General features: G+C 46.4%; 1 protein-coding gene across 1 annotated transcript in view; it reads right to left on the minus strand.

Annotated features, from left to right (window-relative positions):
* Positions 1 to 23,111, minus strand: part of LOC144167857 (glutamate receptor ionotropic, delta-2-like) — a 67,641-nt gene that overhangs the window by 36,065 nt on the left and 8,465 nt on the right. The window contains exon 5 of the mRNA XM_077697009.1: positions 261 to 422. Coding sequence (XP_077553135.1) covers positions 261 to 422 — 162 coding nt within the window. The remainder of the gene's footprint in view (positions 1 to 260; positions 423 to 23,111) is intronic.

Below are 23,111 nucleotides of genomic sequence, written 5' to 3' on the forward strand. Positions count from 1 at the left end.
TCCGCGTCTTCCTAATCAAAAAGAGGTGAAGAAAAGCAGGTTTCCGAATAATTGGGCCACGTACAAGCATGAAGTTATTCATAATGCGATTCTCGCAAAAAACCGGTACAAAGTCTTGAGTTTTAAAGCTTAAGTTGCGCCAAGCAACCTACTTTGAGCACATTTCAGCGTGATGCGGCCTCTACACGAGAGCTTATTACGGCTTTCTGCTGCCTAAACTCGCGCACTTCAGGTGACATCATCGCCAGCAAAGCACTCACGTTGACGGCGCTGATGAAGAAGTGGGTGCCGCTGATGTTGGGAAGATGGCGATACCCGTGTTCCTCCTTGTGCAGGAATCCACAGTTGGTGCAAGCTAGGGTGAAATCGCCAGCTGCGTACAGCGTCCACGTTGCGCCGCCGTCAAAGCGCTGTTCCAAGGCCTGGAGCAGAGATGCGCGGCCACAGTGCAAAGTCGTCTAGCTCATGTGGACGACGCTAAGGCAGAGTACTGGCTGGGGTACTACGAGAACAAATTTGGCAAATAGTTTAATGGTGATAAAGAAATTTTTTGCCGACCCCAACTATGCATCGCGGCGCTGCCTTTCGGTAAGACGACGAACTTTTCCGCTTGCTTAGGTTACTGTGTTTTGCTTACTTTAGGTAGAATTTTAAAGAGGACAAATATATTGTGTTTTTCTTGCTGTCGCCTCGCGACATCTTGGTCATACTGCCGCGAGAGTGTATACCCATAAAGAGTGTATGCCCAACCGACCGACCGACCGACCGATTGACGACTATTACGGCAAGTAACGGTTAACTTGATACATATTATGCCCCTGGATATATTGGTCCACTCGGACACCGCCAGAAACTACACATTGTCCCAAATAAATGTCACACAACTTTTTGCGATCGCTAAGAAGGAAGGATTTAATCAGGCTGGTTTTAATTTCCTTATTGAAAAGTCATGATGATCAAGAGGCTACTGTATCCATTAGAGGACGAAGCCTTCTCTTAGGGGTTTCTAACGATTCCTGCACACATGTTTTCCTAATCACATCTTTGACCACAAGCTCTTCTGTTTCATGCCTACATGAGACATTTTCCTTCCCTTATTTTGTTTGCCATCTCTTGCCACTCTGTTTGTCACGCGGGTGGTCCACCGACTGTTCGTCATTCGCGTTAGATGACCCTCCCAACAGCAAGGTAGCTTGCGTCACTGTACGAACAAAGGCACACCTGGTGCAGCCTTCTGTCTATTTCTTCCGCCTTTCAGGATTTCGATAACCACTAACAATTCACACAGCATAGCTATTACTTATCTCTGCAAGTATTTTGTTGCTTACATTAGGCGCGCCCGTCGCGCGACTCTAATGCAAAACTGTTATTTTTTGGGTTTCTTTTTACCAAGCAAGTAAAAATTTGAATACAATTATCGAACCGCGTCCTGCAACTTATCAGGGGTCTGATCAAACAAAACCAAGTCATCTGCGAATCTCAGCTGGCTAAATTGTTCTAGTACTCTTGTAAAGTGGCTGAATATATAACAAAGATTTTCCCAATTAACGCTTTGTAAACAACCCTCATAAGCTGGCTGTAGGACGCCATGAGAGGCTGCATCTCTTCTCTGACATGATCCCTCATTTAAAACTTCTTTGTTGACTTATGTAGAAGTATCCTCTCGTACACCCGTCGTATGTATTTTGATCACACAAAGCTTGATCACACAACGCTTCAATTATTGAAGCTGTGAGTACAGTCGAATGCATTTCATAATCTATAAACGCCAAATACAAAGGCACATTTCACATTTTTTTATATTCTCCGCTTATAAACATGAGTAGGGTATGTTATTATAGGAACATTTATTAAAGGCGGCTTCTCGTCTAAGGATGTGTACGTCAAAGGGCTGTTTTATGCGTTTATGTATTACTTTTTTAGGGTAAGACCAGTATTTTTGCGCTCTTTGACATCCAGTTTTCGAAACTGAAGTTAGGTCTGCATTTTGCAATGCATGCTATGCGTTTGTAATATGTATTTCTAAGAGATATTTCTAAGCAGTTTTGTGACCTGTCCCCCCATCGTCCGCGCTTCCTTTGTCACCTGCAGCTGTCTCCTTAATGGCTCTCTTGAGGGCCATTGCCACGTTTTTTTGGAGTGACAATTTCAGCGTGCCGTCTGACGCCTGTGCTTCCAAAACAGTTATCCGCGATGTGGCCTCAAGCGCACAAATTTGCGTAAAATTTGTCTTTTGTCCAGTATATCATCAACGGTGTTTGAAACCGTACCTTTTTTTCTTTCCTGGCTGCACACATGTTATTACGGCCAGTATCTAGTTAACTCTGTGCTATTGGTAAGGTTTCGAAGTATTTAGGGTTCTATGCAGTTCTATGCATGTTCTATGCAGTTATTCCCGTAGTATAGCTTTTGGTATATCGGATGACTCTGCCAATTTTGTTTTTCTGTAACATTACATACCGCCACACTTCTACGCTTATCAGTCAGGTCGTTACGTTTATGGATTGGTTTATTATATGGGTTTCTGGCTGAATTCGTCAACGGCTGCTGTTAATAAAACAATCCGTTAGTAAATTAAATGATAATTCATATTGTATGCATCGTCCCCATTGTCGTCAATCTCGAAATTTGTTCCGTTACAGTACAGTTCTTTCCGAAGTTATAACGGTTACTCCTTTTATGAGGTGTGTAACAGCACCGTTGTTTTAACTGTGAGTGTGAGTGTGAGTGTTAATGTGAGTGTTAATGTTAATGTTAACGTTAATGTGATTGTGATGTTAATGTGAGTGTGACGTGCTTCCTGCCTACGGCGGTAGTTTGTACTCAAGCTCCCACTCTGTGTTGCTTTGCTCACATCAGCACGCGCAAACCAGAATAGACTTTTTACTGCGTTGGGCTGCAGAAACATCGCAAGAAAAGGCTCTGTTTAAGCGTGTCTTTAATCCACTAGTATAAGCTTACGTATATTCGTTAAAGCACAGAAAGTGTTGCATTTGTTCTTGTTTTTAATTGTTCAACTGCCTCTTCGTTGTGGACTGAAGCCTACTGTGTATTCAGCAACTCCTTTTGGTTGGCGCTCCCCGCCCTCCCACTCCAGTACTGCACCTTGTGGCGCTGCTGGCAATAATAAATCAAATAAATGAAATGAATAATTTGTTGTTGTTTTTTTCATCTCATTCGAGTCTTCATTGAGTGCCCACTTACATTTCCCACACGTCAATAGTGCTACGCAACTAAGGCTGGTGGCAAACTGAAATTTTATAGGGTGTGAACAGGTTTGAAGCAAAGACGCATTTGTCGAATGATGCACAGGACACATCTATACACGGTTACGCCAGCGCTCGCCGTTCTCTGGCAACATTGTGTGCTCACCTGAAACGTTCACTAGAAAGCTTCCTGTTTACATTGTTTTACCGTGGTTTCAGCCTGCGTTGGTGGCGGCGGCTGCTTGTGTTTTGATGTCTTTGGCGGATAAAATTATTCCGATTAAGCGCTCGCGACTCGGACACTGCTGTGTTGTGCTGGGATGCAGTCTGCGTTCAGGAACGAATTTGCTATCGGAAGTCAGAACGTTTTGTTTCCCGAGAGATGAAGGCCGAAGGAACGCCTGGCTTGCAGCGATCAAGCGGGAAAACTGGACAACCAAAAGAGCCCGCACATTTGTTCTGCCCACTTCATCAAAGGCAAAGAGCTGCGCGAAGCGTATTTTATCCGAAAAAAACAGCGGAGGCTGTATCAGTGAAGCATCAGTATCAGTGTTTTCTAAGGAGACACGGATCCTAGACAACATGCGATAAAAAGGTGTGATTGTGGTCTTCAGCTGTGGCTATTTGGTTTTTATATTATCTTTATAGGATCTATTCTTTGTGTATGTTTGTTGGTTTGAGGACAAGCTACTTATATTCCTGTCTTTCGTTTGAATAAATCAGTTGTTAGTAGCGCACCTGTCTCGTCGTTCTTCGTTTTTTCTGTCCTCATTTGTAGCGCTCGATTTATCTTAACCCAACGTATGCTTCAATTGCACAGACGCGATGCTCAGACGTTAGTCTAAGGTCCCCAATTACAAGGAACACGTCGGACGCCGTCGTGTTCCACCCATAACAGTAACAGCGGTGACGCTTTAGTTGGATAGCAAAGCCGGTTAACGCCGAAAATACATTGTAAAGGTGTTCCTTGTACTTAGAGGTTTATTGATCAGTGATGTGTACTGTTTGAAACAACACTCGGGACACCAAAGTAGCCACGCTCCGCATGAATCGCCGCACAGCGTACGTCGCGTTGCCCACCCTTTGTTGCTAATTACAGTGGCGCCGTTACATTTGCTTTTTATGAGAGCGACGCCTGCGAGTGGGTTGTCATCGGTGCGAGCAACTGACTAATAGTTTGTCGTGTTGCCGCCAATGGAAATCGTCGCACTCCAGCTAATTTACCTCTCGGTGTTAGCGCGAACTACATGTAGGCGGGTTAACGTGAAAGTTTGGTTCATGAAATTGGTTCATCACATAATGAGTACGTTTTGTTACCTTAGTCACACTGAACACCTTAGATCGCGACCGGTTCCGATCGCCGCCGCTCTCTATCAAAACTGTCCATGGTGACACAGGCGCAGTAAAACGCGATTTATCGTGATGTGTGCCAAACGTTTGAGTGGGTCAACTAGCCCGTTTTAGGCAGCTTAAAATACGTGTGATGAAGCGTAGGTTCCGTTTATGTGAAGTGGCGTACCGTACACACCCCTTCTTATGTGAAAAAGAGGCGTTCATTATTACGACTTTGTTAATAGTGTTGTCACAGTAGTAGCCATGTAGTCGCTAGACATCGCTCTAAACACATCTTAAGGAATGCGCCAGAAATAATGCAGAAACAAACTCAAACACACCAGGCAAACACCGCCGTGACGGCCGCGACCATTAGAAACCATTACCGGAAGTGCCGCACCCCGGGGCGAACCGTTCGCCGCATTCATGTTTGTTTACAAACAGCGAATGTGTATATACGCCTATGTGTACACCAAATGTGTTCGCTAGTACTTCCGTTGTCCTGACCTAACCTTCTCCAGCAGTAACATACCGGGACTGGTCTCAGCGGGCGTGAAATAAGCCCTTTCGCTCTGATAAAACACTTCAACCAACCAGACTGGCAACAGCACGTCAAGGAAGTACAAAACGTGCAGTCGTGAGCGGAAGTAAACGGACCACGGGAGCGGTGGCCAAAACTAATCGCTGCGCCGTCTGGTTGCGCGGCGCCTGCTGTCGAGACCGCGCACAGCGCAGGCGCGGCCTAGCAGTACATCACACGTGCCGCTATCGCTCGCTTTTTCGCTATTGTCTCACGCTCCGATAAATTGACGCCAGGGGATCCGCGCTGCCCCTTTGCTGTCTGCTGGTCAACACGCCTGTGGAAACGGCGCGCTGGCGCAATCGGCGGCAACGCGGCTGCGCTGGAAGAGCTGGCGCGCTGATGACTGTCTCGTGCTTGTATCTTTTTTTTTGCACCCCCCCCCCCCCCCCAATTCAGGCGTCGTATATTGAAGCATAAAATGAAGCAGAAAAAAACTCCCACCTCCCCTCGCGGGAACCCTTGTGTAGATGCGACGCATAGGCGGAGCGGCGAAGGGACCGCGTTTTCTAGCGCGCATAACGTTGAGGGGACTGCGTAAGCCGGTCCCAGTCGATGACGACGTTGGCGTACTTGTAAAGCGGCGTGGACTCTAGGTGTTTGAGCCAAGCGTGGATGTTGCTTCGCCGGAGAACGGCACACCGGTTATATGCGCAGCGCGCCCGAAGGAGAGGAAACCGCGGAAGAGAGAGTAGTGCCCATGCGCCGGCCCCAGCGCGTCTGCCGCGGCTATGAGGCAACGTGCCGCGGCTATGACGCAACACAATCCACTTTAATCCAAGCCAATCCAATCGAATCCAATCCAATGCCCCTCGCGAGAGAGTGTTCGCTATCGGAGAGGAGAGGGGGTGAGCGGCGGAGAGCGCAGCTGGCGCGGCGAGGAGAATGGGGGAGGGGTGGATAACACCGACGATGACGACGACGCCGGAGGGACACGACGAGTGAATCAGATGCTCTGCATCTAAAAAATCACTTTGCAGTCGAAGAAAATAAGACAATACACCATCTTTGACGGTTTTGAGGATAGAGGCGAAATATAGCCTCCGGAGAATATAAGTGAACTCGAAAAAGTATTGATGCTAACCTTACATGCTAAGCTTTTGACAAAAACTGCTCTGCTTAGGTATGTACTGCATTGCTTCATGAAACTTCGTTTGCCGTATGCTGCATATGTGCCGTTTCGAAATTGCTCCGAAAGATCCAGGTTCGCACTTTTTTAAAGTTAGAGGCGCCGACACATCATTTAATGTTCAAGGACTATATTGCGATTTGATACACCGTTGAACCACGCCTTAAATTCCCCACGACTATCGAAACGCATGGAAACTACATTTTTCCATTAGATTTATTTGCATTTGAAAATATTATTGACACGAGTTGAAATTGAAGGATTCGATCCAAAGGGGGATCGGTCAGTCGAAAATTGAAGATAAAAAGATTACTAGCTTATGTTTGGCGGCATGCGGAAAACAAACGACGGTATACTTCAAAACACCCAAGTTTATTCACACGTAATATTTTACAAAGCATTGCACAGGGGCGTCGTTTTCAGGGGGGGGGGGGGGGCGCAGACAAAACGAGGAACTTAAAGACACTTCGGACTCCGTGGGTCCCTCCGCGATACTCCCCCATTTCTTTTTTTTTTTCCGCAAACTCTGTCGCGAACTAAAAAAAAGTGGAATTGCCGCATGACGTGTTACAATAACTTCTCCGCACAGCTTAAATTTCAAAGCTGGCTTTTTGCACAACGTTCCACTTATGCAGAAAAGCCACACTCAAAAGATGGGCATAGAGATATGTGTATGAGCGACTTTGGCTTCAAGGGTTCATTGGGCGACAATAGGACACGTATCACCATGTTTCATCGTGGTATCCCCCACAACTTTTGCAAGCCCAGAAGGAGTCCTCAGCACGTCACCGGCTGGGTACCACTGGCATGAAAAATCAGAGGTCGGGCAAGTCCCAAGTCCTACGGGCAGCCACATTTCCCTCACAACGCCATACACTTAAGTTTAATTACAAAAGTCCCGCCTCCCAAAGAGACGTCCCAACAGAGACTGGGGAGGACCTATCAAAGTTAACACTGGGCCGCTGAGCGGCCACAAAGACAGTTAATCGTTGTGTACACAAGTAGCCATGGGACCAACTCTGTCACTCTTATGCGGAAACTCGAAGATGTTTATCTAAAACACGCTACGGAACAAACAACAAGGCCACATATCTCAACTGAGAAACTTCTTTACTTAACAAAAAGACCTCGGGTGCTCCGTATACATCCAATCAAGCTCCGCGATAGCCGGCGCCGGTATTCTCAACCCGTCCTCCACCCGCCCACCTTAATCGCGGAAAGCCTGGATTACTCTGCTCACCGCAGTTCCCGATATCCGGGTGCGGTGGCAAATTTTGCGTTTCGGAACCCCTTCCGTCGCAAGCTTTATAATATAAAGTCTCTCTTCGTGCGACACTCGTGACACCATTTTAGCAGAATACAAAGCAAGAGCAGAGCAGTCTACTGGTATGGATGTTTCTGTTCAGTCATAGGACAGAAACCATATCACTGGCTAGCCGCGAGTGTTATACTACTTTGGAAATCACCACCATAAAAAGTACAAAAATACATTACGTTCTGCGTCGCTTGCTTTACGATAATGACCAAAAAAGGTCGATAAATTTACACGCTGCACGGACGTAATCGACTGTGTTCTGTGGCATGCGAAGATGCTTGTCTGTAAAGAATTGATCACAAAGGAAGGAATCGCTCTAGTCACTGCAGCGCATCTTTAAAATAAAATAATATGGGCCTTGCTTTAACGAAACAAACTTATTTTACAGGAAAGCTCTTGGTGGTACCTAACCTGGGGTACTTCGTGTCGCCATCTTCTGTAGGACATAACACGCATTGCATCCAAGCCACATCCCTATAACTATAACTCGCGTTTGAATACGGATATCTAAAAAAAGAATGCACTATATTTGACCTCAAAGACCACTGTGAGTAGTGTCACGTACTCCCTCTAGTTAGCTCACGCTGGACTTACAAACGTTTAGAAATGTCTGCGGCTGTCAATATATCGTTCGAGTGAACAGTTCTAGCTCGTAAAGTGCATTCTTCAAAAACCATTAAAAATCAAATGATACTATGGTTGACTGCTTCAACGACTACTCAATCGCGGGGAGGTTTACCTCAGTCGGCCGCATAGATATTTAGCAGTAGCAGTTTGAATACGATTACATGAGGGTACTGCTTCAGAACCCTTTCGAGCAGCCTAACAAGGTTCGCGGAAACGACTGTGAAACTAGTCTTACAGCATCCACATTTCTACCTGCTAGGATAATTCCACGTTTCATCGATCACACAAAAGTAGGCCGGCTATGATTCCGTTTAGTTTTTTGAGCTAATTTGTTTAATACCTTCGTGAAAATTGGAAAACAATTTTAGTCGTTTTTTTATATATCCTACATCTTAATAAGTTTGAACAGATTATTAAACTGCGAAACAAAGCAACGTGGAAACATCAGCTTCGCTGGATGCAGTCATTTTGCCAATGAATTAGTGGTCGCTATTTTTGCCTTTTGATTTTAATAGATGTCCTTGCCTTTTGGTTTTAATGAATGCTCCAAAAGCAAGATATATTGTGTTTCACCTAACCAATCACCCATGTGGTATTTCTTTTTGAGCCGTTGAATTTATGGGAAACCTATGAACTGCCCCAAGCACGCTAACACACCGACACATTGGTCCCAAAAAAGCTGCTATGCTCGATTCGGTGGGTGTCTTTGGCAAAAACTTAAGTGCTATAACGAGGTGTGATGTGAAAGATTGCGGGATTATGTGACGCCCCGTAAGGGGTTGTGGTAGCTAAATAGTATAGGATTCACTGTAATGTGATCGAAAGAGTGTGTTGGTGCGGGCTTGCTGGTACATAACTGAATATGGAAAAACAGCGCTAAAACGGGACAAAGAACGTGACAAGACTGGGCGCTGACTAACAACAACGAGTTTTATTTCGCCGTGGCGGAATATATACCCTCGGAAAACACGAAAAGAAGAGAAAGGGAGACAAACAATCAACTGATCTACAAGACGCATGTGCGAGAAAAACTTTCATTGATCAAGGTATCTATGTTCTTTTTCCAACAATTCAATGAATGCCTTACTGACAGACGAATCACCCCGCTTGTGGATGACATGTGCTTCATAGATTTCTCTGGCACTTTTCCTTTATACTTTCTTAGCACACGTGTCTGCTCGAAAAGAGGAGTACATTTGCGATCTGCGCACTCCGCACAATGGAGAGCCAAATTACTGCCAGTTTTATTTTTCACTGTGTTCGCGTGTTCTCGCAGCCTATCGTTCAGACACCGCCCTGTTTGGCCCGTGTATGATTTACCACAGGACAACGGAATGTCATAGACTACACCAGACGAGCATTCAACGAAACGCTGGGCGTGGTTCTTCAAGCAGACCTTGGTGCCAGTTCCTTCCCCGTTTACTCTGGCGCAAAACCCACTTAGTTTGTTTGGTGCACTAAACACAGCAGTCACTGCGGCTCGTGCTGCAGCCTTTTTTAGCCGGTGGGAAACACCATGAACGTAGGGGATCACTGTCAACTTCTTCCGGTCGATCACTTGGCGTTCTTTTGTAGGGTTTTGGCTGCGTATTTTCTTCAGGAGGGTATCACACACATTGAACAACAAATGTTCAGGGAAACCAGCCCTTGGCAACCTCTCAGCTTGCGCGGAAAAGCTGACCCCCATTTGATGAGAGCACGACCTAATGAGGGCGTTCCTGAGTGCCGAGGTGGCAATGCCTCTTTTTACGATTTTTGAGTGGGCCGACGTGAAGGGCAATAAATTCTTCTTCGAGCGGGGACAATATTTCCAGCAGACGTGGTCCGGATGCCGCACGAGCCGGAGTGACCGCTGTGTTTAGTGCACCAAACAAACTAAGTGGGTTTTGCGCCAGAGTAAACGGGGAAGGAACTGGCACCAAGGTCTGCTTGAAGAACCACGCCCAGCGTTTCGTTGAATGCTCGTCTGGTGTAGTCTATGACATTCCGTTGTCCTGTGGTAAATCATACACGGGCCAAACAGGGCGGTGTCTGAACGATAGGCTGCGAGAACACGCGAACAAAGTGCAAAATAAAATTGGCAGTAATTTGGCTCTCCATTGTGCGGAGTGCGCAGATCGTAAATGTACTCCACTTTTCGAGCAGACACGTGTGCTAAGAAAGTATAAAGGAAAAAGTTCCAGAGAAATCTACGAATCACATGTCATCCACAAGCGGGGTGATTCGTCTGTCAGTAAGGCATCCATTGAATTGTTGGAAAAAGAACATAGATACCTTGATCAATGAAAGTTTTTCTCGCACATGCGTCTTGTAGATCAGTTGATTGTTTGTCTCCCTTTCTCTTCTTTTCCTGTTTTCCGAGGGTATATATTCCGCCACGGCGAAATAAAACTCGTTGTTGTTAGTCAGCGCCCAGTCTTGACACATACTTTGTCCAGTTTTAGCGCTGTTTTTCCATATTCTGTGATAAAAATAATGTTTCAGTAGGCGACAAGTTTTTCCTGCATCAGGCGCAAATATATCAAAACAAGCAAAGTATCCCGTACACCATCTTGAGCTAAGAGAAAGCACCCGCGTTGGTTGGCCATTTTTTCGGATGTATTTACTGCAATGCTTTCCCGCTGCGACCTTGTGATACCAAAGAATAAAAAAAGCTACGTGTCCAACGCAGCCACACCACCATATGTGTGGCAGCGTAGCACCATTGCCGCATATCAGGTGAGTCGCATCATTTTCAATGATAGGGCGGTGCCCGGCAGTGTTCCCATAGAGAAAGAAATACTAGAAAGAGTGGACACTCCTATAGAGCCCTGCGGCCAAATGACTGTAGTGTAGTGTAGCGCGTCGACCGGGTAGCCAAACTACTAACCAATGAGGTTAAAAAAAATTCGTTCACTTTCGTACGTTCTCTTTCGGTTTCGGTTTCGTGGACACTGATTTTGGCGGGTAGTTTGAATTGCCAGAAAGCGCTGCTCACGGCGACAGGCATAGGTACGGTATTCGGACGCTTTCATGCATTAATTAGTGTTTATTTGAATATATCATTCTCAGGCTTAGTGACCGCATACTTTTAACACAAAACAAAAAATTTTGTTTTTTGAAATGTGAAATTGCAATTTACAGTACCATTCACAGTTGGTTAAGAATTCTGTCGTGTGTTCACATCTTGTCAAACCACATAAAAGAGACACGTTATAAAGAAAAAATATTTATTGAATGTCACTAAACGGAACAAGTTGAAATTGTCATCATTCTTTGCAACACACATATAATAATAAACACTGGGTAATACACCACAACAGAGACAATACACAGTAGTGAAAGGAAAATACGTTTCCAGGAATGAAAAAAAAAGCAAAATAAAGGTAGCACAAGAACACAAAGATTTACTCTCCATGGTTTTGAAAATGGAGAAAACCCAGAAGATTCAGCCATCTACAGTTTTACTTGTATCTAAGACACCCTCAGACTCTGTGCGCTGTTGCAGTCATACAAAAGTATCAACCATAACAAAATCTAGACACTGGGATACTTGCAACTGTTTACGACCACAATCTCCACAGATAATTTTTATAGACTCGCAATTTCTCCAGTTAAGGTGTGAAAGAAGGGAAACACTCGCACCGCGTTTACCAAAAACGCTTTGATGGCCTTGCTTATTTGATGAACTCTAATGAGGTCTATTGCCTCGGGGCAACTTCAAATCAGTAGCAGTAACTGAACAGAAATCACATTTGTGTGGATATTCACACGAAAAAAACGTTAAGAAGAAAAAAAATCAACTTCCTATTGGTTCCTTGCACGGGTGCATTTTCCCAAGAAACCGGGTTACCTTCCGAAAGCGTCGCCTTCACAGGGCCATGCGGGGATATTTTAGGTACTATTATGAGCAATATGAAAGGGAACACAGGAACGCGTGGCAAACAGCCTCGAAACAGACTTGGAGCGATACGCGGATGGCGCTGTGAAAATGAAAGGGAGAAGGAGGGCGCTCTTCCACTAACTGTTGGCACTCCCACCACGATGAGATTTCTACAAAGCAGGAGCTTACGTCATTTCGCCGATAATATGGTATCGTCCGACAGCCGATAAGACGCACAGCGGGAATGGGAACAGTTGTTAGAACAGCGTCCCCCTTTCCACTTTGTTTCCGACGGCGGCCGCTGCGTATCACGCATATCTGGGTCTGAGGGTGTTTTCTATGCGTTCCCGTGTTCCCTTTCATATTGCTCATAATAGTACGTGTACGTTGTCAAACGACAGGTTCCAGGCTCGATTAAGGCACACAAATTCGTGTCTTTCGCTGTCAATACGAACAGTCTAATATAAGAAACAGGGAAGGAGTATACGCTTGTGTATGAGACAATGGTGGCACATTACAGACTACCATAAGGTAACGCGACATTTGTGGGGCCACGCGCCACATTTTCGCCATTTAGAACACGCAGCCAAGCACAATTTCAAACGTGCCGCGCACAAATACTCAATTGAACATGACATTACTATTCTTTGCATCTCACAACGAGGCACCAGGCAGTGAGGAATGCTATTTCAGTACATTTTACATCCGGTATGTTTCACAATCCACCATGTGCTATGAGAGAGGTTAAAAATGTCTGTGCCGCCTATATACTCGCAGATTACAGCACATATGTGTATTCAGCCTGGCATTGTACATTTTATCTGCCTGATTAAAATAAGTATTACAGTGCAAGTTGATTTACGAGGCACATCATGGGAGCACAGCGTATATTTGCATGATGTGCTTCACCCAAAAAAAGATTCCGGAAAAGGACCACCCCACTACACAGTCGGCGTACACTGCACTTACAACAGGTGCATCTATTTGCCACGATACGAGTGCACAATTCGCCAGAAAAAAAACCACCTGACTGAAGTTTTCTCTTTTGAGGGCTTACACTCAGTACCGACAAACTTCTAAGTCGCAGCAAGAGAGCCATATTTTGGAGCGCAACAAGAAACACGAACAAAGAAACAGAGTAGACGAGACAGGCGCTGGAAACTATTCCCAAACAAGTCCAGCATGAAGTTCTCAGCTAAGACAGGCATCCTTGCTGAGGACGTTGCGAGCGCATATGACAACGTAGGTCCCAACATGGTTTTCTTCATCTAGGTGACTCCCACAACACGCGGAACGTACGGTGACAAAAGACCTTTAGCATGACCTCTTACCCTGGTAGTCTTCATAATGTAAAAGGGTTTTCGTGGATGCACTGTTTTCACAATATTACAGCTAGCAGCAACAATAATTTGCGAATGGTGTTTGGAGACTGGACGCTGTTGTGAGTGGTTTTAGTGAGATCAGGCACGTCAGAGATAAAAAACAGTTGTTCCTTCTGTCAACGAGTCAACGATAGGCTGTTCAGTTGTCACGCCTCATTGAGTGCCGAGACTTGCGTTAGATTTTCGGGTACTAATGGCAAGGTTCAATAGATAGAATACTGTTGCGGTACATGGCATCAGGAGCATCAATAAGGCAGCAATCAGCCTTCCAGGCAATCATTCATTCAGCTGAATAACTCTGAGAGAACAGTTGGCAGGGCAACTTTTGTGAGTCGTGCGAGGACAGGATTCATGAAGTCCTGTGCCAGAAGTCCTTACACCATGTTTGGTATGACGAATGAAGATGGCTGGTTGGCTCTGTATTGAGGGCACCTGTAGACCTGCACAGGTGATAGGTGATATAGTACACAAACTGTTTGCAATGACACATGACCTGCGAACAGTCTGTAAATTTCACTGCAACTAGTACTCAAGTATTGCCTCCAGTGCATGCCACCTATTTAAAACATAAGTTCTCTTATTCTATTCAGCAATCATGGTGTCAAGCTATTAGCAGCACTAAAAATATGGGTACAGTCAAACCCGGCTATAACGAACCCGGATAGAGCGAATTATGCTATATATCGAACAAAATAATTCAGTTACGGAAATACATGGGAAACATATTCCTTATAACGAAGTTCACATCCGATATATCGAACTCTGGGCGCCTGGAATGGCCGCCGAAATGCATCATCTCGGAGTGGCGATTAAGATGGGGATTGACCGCGACCACGGAGCAAGAGCCGCGACTGAGGCATTGCGCCTCGCACGGAGCGACGTGACGCCCAATACTTTCCGGAACGGTTTCCGATGCACGGGACTCGCGACGGAACCTGCCCAGTCAGTAAGTGCGGACCAAGACAGCCGCATCGGTGAACTGTGGGAAGAGCTCGCCAACGTTCCCGATGATGTCGCCAGTGAAATCCGTCCGACGCTTATAATGAAGCGCTTTCTGCAGTCGATGTGCTCCGCCAGTGCTTCTTATATTTTTGAGGACACGGACTCGAACTGGTGCAAACAATGTTTCGTGTAGAGAATGCTATGCTAGTTGAAGCCGCCAAAACGAAAGTGAAAACAAAAATCACCGTTTTTTTTTTGCGACTTGGGCAGTTAAGGTCGAAAGTAGCTTTGATACTTGCAATAAATGGATTATTTTGGTCTGGTAATGGCTGGTCTGGTAATTTTGGTATGGTAATGGTACTGTGTTCGTTTCTGCATACGCGGATGGCGGAGTTGGGGAGGGGGTGGGGGGCTCCCGCGGATTGCGAACTCGTAACAATAAGCTCGTTATAGGCGGGTTCGGCTATATCGAACTATTGGATATATCGAACTAATCGCGGTGCATATTGCAGTTCGCTATAAACGGGTTTGACTGTATTTGTAATTTTGCAACACTGTTTAGGCACATTCCTAATGCAATTCAGCTATTGTTTGGTTTAACAAAAATGATGATGCTGCTCATATAGCCTGAATCCCCCTTTTTTTTTTGTAAAATCAGGACGAAGAGCGAGAGCGAACTGAACGTAATACGAAGCTTAAACAAACCTGTTGCCCAACGGGCCCGCGAAAGAAACGCCTCCCGAAAACGGGCACCTGGCGAAGGTATATTATGGCGCTGTGTGGGCACGATGGCAAGCAGCAGTCAGCGTCGTACTGATGACCGCCAGGGGCCATGGACTGAAAAACATGGCAAGAACACACACAGCTCCGACTGAGTAGGTGCAATCTGCGCAATACGTGTCTTATGAATCTAGCCAAAATATGACTAGAGAAAAAAGAGGAGACCCTTGAAAAAACGGCAAGTGGGGAACAGTTTTATGCAATGCCTGCGATACCGGACTTGATATACGATGTAGAACGAAGACCAAATTTGAAGGTTTCAATTCACGGCGCACTCACCCCGCCTTGAGCGAAGCTGTTATCTTCCGACTAAGGACGCGTTTTTACCGCACCTGACGCGCCAAAGCAAAGCGACGCGCGCGCTATCGGCGTCGTCGGCGAGTGGGTTCGCTTGGTACGCAGGCAGCTTGGATTGCACACATGTGTAGAACTTTACGACGAGTGTACGGCTGCTGGTTAGCCCAGATAAGCCAAATAATGCAGATACGGCTACTTCGTCGCGTACGTTCGCCCGGACGGCTTTGCAGTGCATCACGGCCATAATAAATAATAGCAGTAACAGTTGGCATAGCCAGCAATGGCTATCTATTATAATACAACGCAGCGTACGGCTCACGTAATTCAGTGCAGCGACAGCGCACAACGCCTGCTTCGCCTACGGACCGCCGGCTTGCCGGCTGGCCACTTCCGCAACTACCGCCGTCGTTTGCGGCATGTAAACGCTACGTGCGACGACGGGCGCGTACCGCTGACATCCCTCAGCGCTAGATGAAACGGCACGACTAGCCTGAAATATCATTACGTCCGGCTAAAAAAATGGTGTTTTACGCTTTTCCGGGGCGTTTCCAAAGCGCTTATCCTAAAGACGCAGAACTAGATATGCCTGATTTCCCTGAGGCTACGCAGTGCTCGCAGCGTTTGCAGTACAAGGAAACGTAAATATCATACGCCGCACCAGCACTTTAAAAAAGAAAGTCTCACCTTTAGTTCAGGATGCAAATCTGATGTCGCAAAGAAAGCACTAGGAGTTTCCTTCTCCACAACAGAGGTTAGCACGAGGTTGCAGAAACGCACGTGGAAACGCTGTGGAAAGAGCCAAATGGCGGCTTGTGCTTGCGGCTTGGCCAGGCTTGTCACAAAGAAGCCATGAAAATTTACATTCACAGTCATTCAACTTGCTACATAAATAAAAGTGTGTAGTCTAATGTGTAACAAAATTTTACAATCATAATATTTTGTGTTAGCTTAATTTTAATAATATTGTTTTTTACCACTTGCGCCAACTGCCGGACGGCGCAGCTAGGAGTCAAGCCATTCGGCCGCGATAAGCCCGTGTGTCCTCAGTTCTAATTTTTTTGTTTCTCTATGGTGTTCCTCCAACTGCGCGGCGGGATTCACCCAGCGCAGATTTATCGAAGCAAGAAGTAGCCGCGAAGAAGCGAGCGATAGCGGCATGTGTGCTGTACTGCTAGGCCGCGCCTGCGCTGTGCGCGGTCTCGAGAGGAGGCGCCGCTGAACCAGATGGCGCAGCGATTAGTTTTGGCCACCGCTCTCGTGGTCCGTTTACTTCCGCTCACGCCTGACCATTGATGTTTTCAGGTTCACTTGCTGGTGGCGCTCGTGAGAAAAAAAACATATTGCCGTGAACCACGCATTGAAGTTGTTTATTTATGTTTTGGTTGTACCATCCAGCTGCGCGGGGCTGTGCCATCGGTGTCCCAAGCGAAGCGCGTGTTGCTTCTTTCTTTCTTATGCCGCACGGGTTATCTCATTTGATAGGGAGAATGTTTCGCCCTGTCACCACTAGCCTAGAATTTCGCTCTCCAATAACGTTGTTTTTTCTTCAAGACAACTGCGTCATGTTTTACTTCGTGACAATATCTCCAATGCTAACTCGATTAACATCTAGGAAATTGTCTTCGAACCGTTGAAATATTTTAGGACACAATTTTATTGTTTTTTTCGTAAAGGAAGTAGTGCACTTTTATAGCCAACACACTGCAACACCAGTGCCGGATAAGGAAACTTTGGGGCCCGGGGCTACTGCGTCCTTGGGGCCCTAATGATGATGATGATAATTATGATGATAATGGTTCCGCTTTATTAAGCTTAAATTTTTGAAGCCCATATTAGGCTTTTTGATCAGTGATAATTGTACTTAATTTTATAGTTTCCGGAAACTAATTTCTTGGCTTGATGCGTACTATTATATAACACATTTTATCAGTCGTAAATGTTAGTATCGTGTGGATGCCGGTCCATCAGAAATTCACAATTAATCGAGGCGCGGGTCGCCCCGCACACCCCATAGTACAGGATAGTATTTTGTTACAAGAAGCACGCTTTATTAAGCCTTTAAAGTTTTAGTTTTATACCTATAAAAATCATCAGGACGTATGTATTGTTGCAAATTGTAACCAGTAAAGTTTTTTTTTTTTCGGAAGTGTAGCATCGATCAGAAACCAAATCGCCCGGCTCTAGCTGATTTGGCAGGGGGCTCAGCATGGATATGGTGTTGAAACTTTTGGAGATTATGGCCGAAGTGACGAACTCGTGATGTTGTTGATGTGATGACGGGAAGTAAAGAATCTATATACCGTGACGGCAAGTAAAGAATATACCGATTGAGCACGGGAAGCTGTCTAGCTCGAATGTTCAGCTAAAACCCTTCTTGATGGCAAAACGTCGGCATTTTGTTGTCTGTACAATGCCCCTCCAGTTCTCCACCTGCATATTTGGAAGGGCACTACGTCCGCGCAGGCAGCTGTTACTCACAGACATCTGCCCAACAGGTAGCCGCCGCGGCTTACGGGCCAAAATCCTGTAGGTTACCCGCGCTGACGAGAAAGCACGTGGCGGTTAGAACAAGCGCCGCTTGTGAAGGAGGACTGGGGGGGGGGGGGGGGGGGGCTCAGACTTGCTGCGCAACGCAACCTTCCTATCGCAGCACGATTAGCACCAAGACGACATGAAGAAAAATGTGGTGTTTTGGGCCGGAGAGCGGTCCGCTTCATGCGCGTGTTTGCGCATGGGCGTCGAGCTTTCAGCTGCGATGAACGCCTGTTGCGCCTCTGTAATGGTATTGCTAGTCGGCAGGCTGTTACACATTAGGGGGTCCCCTTCGGGTTGGAGAGCAACAATGAGTACGAGAAATGGCATCCGACAAAAGTTTAATAGGGATACAATGCCCCTGCGCACCCAAGCGCTGCTGCTCCCGTCGGCTGCCGCACAACAGTTACAGCAGCCAGTAGTTCGTTGTAGATCGGTCGGGTTGTCGTATGGTCGTCACTGCCAGTGGAAACACGCCGAAGCTCCGTGTCTGGATTCGGGCTCTACGACGGAGGTGACTCTGGGTCGACCTCTCGCTTTCGAGTGCTCAATAGGTCTGCTGCGTCCACTGTTTTCCTCGCACTCCTTCGGGGGTTCATATCTTCCTGCCGCCGTGCCCAAGCGGGACCAGATCTGCGGGCCGCCTTTTGTTCCGGGCCCTCCACCGGCTCATTCCAAAGCGAAAAGCGCCCACTGGGACAAACAGCGTACCGTCCCCGAGTCGCGGCGGAGGTCCCTTTCCAGGACGGCATCGAAGGGACCGCCGCAGGATGCGATTTTAAGTGGACACAGCTTTCATCGTCCCTAAAAGAAACAGGCGTTGTTCTTACTTATTCTGGCGTCCACATCTCAGCTCTTCACGACGACTAGACCTGCTGATTCCCCAGCTCGAAGTGAGCCGCTAGGAACGAGCTGGCCCGGCAGCCTCTGCGTCCACACGAGTAGGGCATAGAAATTGCGCTACGAAAGGAGTAGCGCGGACGTGTAGCACCCGCATCGCTTGTTGCTTAGACAGCCTGCAGAGGAGATACCACAGAGGCGCGGGTTGAAGCAGAACGACCTCACAAGTGGCCTACACAATCTTTTACATTTAAACAACCATACGTTTACCATTGCTGCATGTGCATGTGCACTCCAGCACACAAAAATACACAGGTTTTGCGCAGATCAAGCAGCGAACGCCAACGAGAAATCTTCCAGGCATTTCACATTGGCGAAGAAGGCGACGGCTGTGTCAGCAGCCCTTCCGTGGCATTGTCCAAAACAGAGGTATGGTTCCTGAATCGCGAATTAACGCGCGCACGTGTAAAATGAATGAGGCTTCTGCTTTTCTCTGTTATGTTTCGGGTTTTGTGTTCTCTTCGTTTGGTGCCCTCGCCGACGTCGGAACGTATGCGTGTGTCTAGTGAACTGCCGAAATTAACTTCCTTACCAAGCGCTCTACTAAAATTTCTGGAAGAAACTTTGTACGCAGATATCTCAGCCTGTACTGCTTATTTTTGTCAATACTTGCCTTTAACGCCCCTCAGCTTTAAACAGTTTACAATGTTCCTCAGTAATTATTTCATTATTCGCAGGCTGGGCCCTTTCTTATACATTTTGTGTATATAACCCCCCATGTATCATTTGGAGATATTAATAAATTGATTGATTGATTGATTGATTGGAAGGGCGGGCGCCGAAACGTCCGCGTACTTAGAGGTCTGTGTTCCGAATCGAATATCGAAACGACCTATGCCGAAAAAGACCGAAGCCGAGCTCGGGGCCTTTTTTATGTGGCTTCTTAGACCACGTCAAGCTGTCTACCTACGACGTTTGGTCCAAGGCGTCTTCTCAGCAACACCGGGAAACCAAGGAGGAGGAGTAGTAAGAACTAAATAGAAATGGAATCGGAATTTGTCAACCATAACGCGCGGGGCACCCCGCTCGTCCCCACCTGTCGCGAGTTAGCTTCGGTGTGAAGGTGGGCCTACATTCAACTTTCGATGGGGGCAGCCAGCACACTCAAGCACTTTTTTTTGTGGTCGAGAGGGGCGCCTGACAGCTGGGGGCCCGGGGCTGCAGCTGCCGTAGCCCCCACCTTAATAAGGCCCTGTGCAACACTCCCCCGTTCCTAATAACCCAGCCCCCCTACTTTCACCGCGGGTACTCGTATTCAATATGAAAGTACTACTACTACTTTTTGAAGATTCTCAATACCAAATTCTTGTATACATGCTCTGGATTTCGGTCCCAGTTGCATTACTTTTTACACAAACGGAACGGAAAATATTTCGCCGCCGCTCACCGAAAGCATAGTGGACTGCATACGTTCAGTAATTGTCTTTTTTGTATGTTATTACAGAAACTTTTGGCAGTCGTCTGGAGTGCTCGTGAAGCAGTTTTGGCCCGTAGAAAGTTCATTGTCATTTACGCAATTGTCGCACCTGCCTCGCAATGTATCACATGACATAAATGACATAAGGTTATCGATGCAGCCTGATCGGTATTCTCGCACGACTTCTTTTGCCTAGTAACAGCAAAGCGTAATCTTACTATGAGCTCCCTGGGCACATCAGGCGGGCCAAAGCCAACGCTTAGCGCACGACAGCATTGTAGAGATCGGAAGGCCGTGATTGGATCGTGTGTCTTCAGAGTGGAGTATTCAGGAAGAGCCAGGTGGCAGACAGCGGGCACTTGGGCTTTCAAGGGAGTCTGCGAAAATCAGAGATGCAGCGCAAAAGAAAGAAAAAGAACTTGCAATTGACATCTACGTATATGTCTACAATGTGCGACGCTGTAGCGTTATTTTGACGCCCAGCAAGTGTTTCGATAATCAGCTAAACATTTTGTGTAGTTAGGTGCTATACACTGGGTTTTATTTCTAATTAGGACCCACTTTAGTTCGTTCCTGCTCGTAATCTATGCCTTGCTTGTTTCTTGAGAGACTGGCGCTAATCTTTTGATACATGTTTTAGTTAGCTGCCGGCGTCAGTTTTGATGGGAGCCTCCTTGGTGTAATGGAGACTCGTGTTACCGTGAAAGAGGGTTTTCCTGTCTTAAGGTGGAACCTGCGGCTTGTGGAAATCAAACGCACAACTCTGGCACTACGTGATATACATTGTGTGAGATGGAAAAGAGATTCCAGGCCTGCACCACTACCAGAGTTGTGCGTTTGATTTCCACAAGCCGCAGGTTCCACCTTAAGACAGGAAAACCCGCTTTCACTGCTGCGCACAATACCCCGTTTCCAGTCAGTTCTGCCACAGCCGTGGTACCCCCCCCCCCCCACGGCCACGTGTAACCATGAGCCTGACATTGTACATCTGCCCATGTTTCCGAGGGGCAAAACATGGGTATCTCTTTCAGCGAGGCATCATTGGTCAGATCGGCACTATCACGCCATCCACCCTCACACCCTGCGCCGAACGTACACGCTGTTAGAACCTTGCCATGGGTATTACACAATCAAGACCAACTCACGAATACAGCGTTCGCTGTTTCTGTTTTCGGAGAAAGATGTCACCGTAGCCCAACGACATGCAACTTCGATGTATTATTAGGCCTTATATTGGTGCGATAACATTTAAATTACCGCATAAATTAAACTGAGGGACAAAGTGGGTTCTTGCAATGTTGTTTATAAAATAATTATGCTGTTTGGTTAACTTATGGCAACGTTAATTTTCTTCAAAGGTTCAAAACAAGAAGGCTTTAAGATACACTGCCTTCTGTATACTAAGCCATTGAACTTTACCAGTGTTAGGAGCACCACTGAGTAGCGGCAGAAAAAAAGTTGCTGTGATCGCCAAACGAACGAGTTTCAGTGATTTCTTTCGGGTTTGGATGTTACATGAGCCACTGTGCCTGTTACAGAAAAACTAGTTATACAAAAGTAGCTACCCTGCCAAGTAGTTTGAAGAATTGTAGAGCGCAGCAAAGTGTGTCGCAGAAATATTAGATCAGGGCTTCTACGGAACTGTAAGTGCTCTGTACGCAGCAATGTTTACTTTGCAGCTTGCGTGATGAGTACGCGACTGGGACCCTCCAAAGTGTGGCTGAAAACGTTAGGTTCTATCTCTAGGTTGAACGTAAGGCTGTTGCTTTGAAATGTTTCTGCTATGATTACTAGGAAACAGGCACAACTGTGGTAGCAACAGACGCCTACACCTCTATTTAGCACCGCGAAGGACGCTGCTGAATATAGCTACTGTACCAGCACGACTATTACCAGACGTTGCGCATTCCAAACGCCACCTCTTCAGTTTTCTTGTACGTGCGCGGCTGAATATACGACAGCACGTAGGGTGGGGGGGGGGGGGGGGCGTAGAAGGTGGCCTATTGAATTTTTTAAGGCGTGCTATGGCCCTGAGAAGAATTTTGCGTCCGTAACAGCGGGCCGAGGGCCAGTGCGCCAGAGTGCCAGAAATTCAAGCTCGCATTTAAACATGGATGAATTGCTGGTACGGTAATTCCTGGGAACTTTATACTATGCCCACAATCAATACCAAGGGCTCTAAATGGTGCCTCACACGTCTCACTTAAAGGTTCAACCAGAATGACCCGGCGTGTACATGAATGATGCGAAACCCGGAGTAAATCAAGGAAGCTGGGAAGCGAACCAAAAGCCGGTCAGCAGCGCACGAGAGGTGATTAGCCATTGCAAAAGGTAATTAATCATGGTTCAACTGTATTAAAAATAAGGATGGGTAAAATAGGATGGCATAAAATGAATTAGGTTGGAATCGTAATTCGTTAGTGATTCATAGCAATAGTTATTAAGGCAATGTTCAAGATGAACTACGGTTGACTAAGATAAAATATTTCAGATTAACGTGAACTATGGTAGGGACGAAAGGGTAATAAGGCAACAACTAAGTTGTATTAAGGTGAGGGACGGTATATTAGGGTAAATCAAGACGGATATTTTAAGCCACTCCACTTGTATTTGGAGCACGCTAATGCGGGCTGACTGGGGAAAAAATTGGACAAATTTTTTTTAGGAAGCCCGCCCATCCCCGACGCAACAGAATAGATTAGAGTAAAATAGTACACACAAATAGAACGAAGCATACATCAAGGGCCCACCTCACGCCCTCGGCGAAGAAAAAAATGAGTATATCAGGCGCTTCACGCACTTCCCATGGC

The sequence above is a fragment of the Haemaphysalis longicornis genome, unplaced genomic scaffold (assembly GCF_048455015.1).
Source record: "Haemaphysalis longicornis isolate Haplotype H1 unplaced genomic scaffold, Haemaphysalis longicornis Haplotype H1 scaffold_2, whole genome shotgun sequence".
In the NCBI taxonomy this organism is placed as follows: Eukaryota; Metazoa; Arthropoda; class Arachnida; order Ixodida; family Ixodidae; genus Haemaphysalis; species Haemaphysalis longicornis.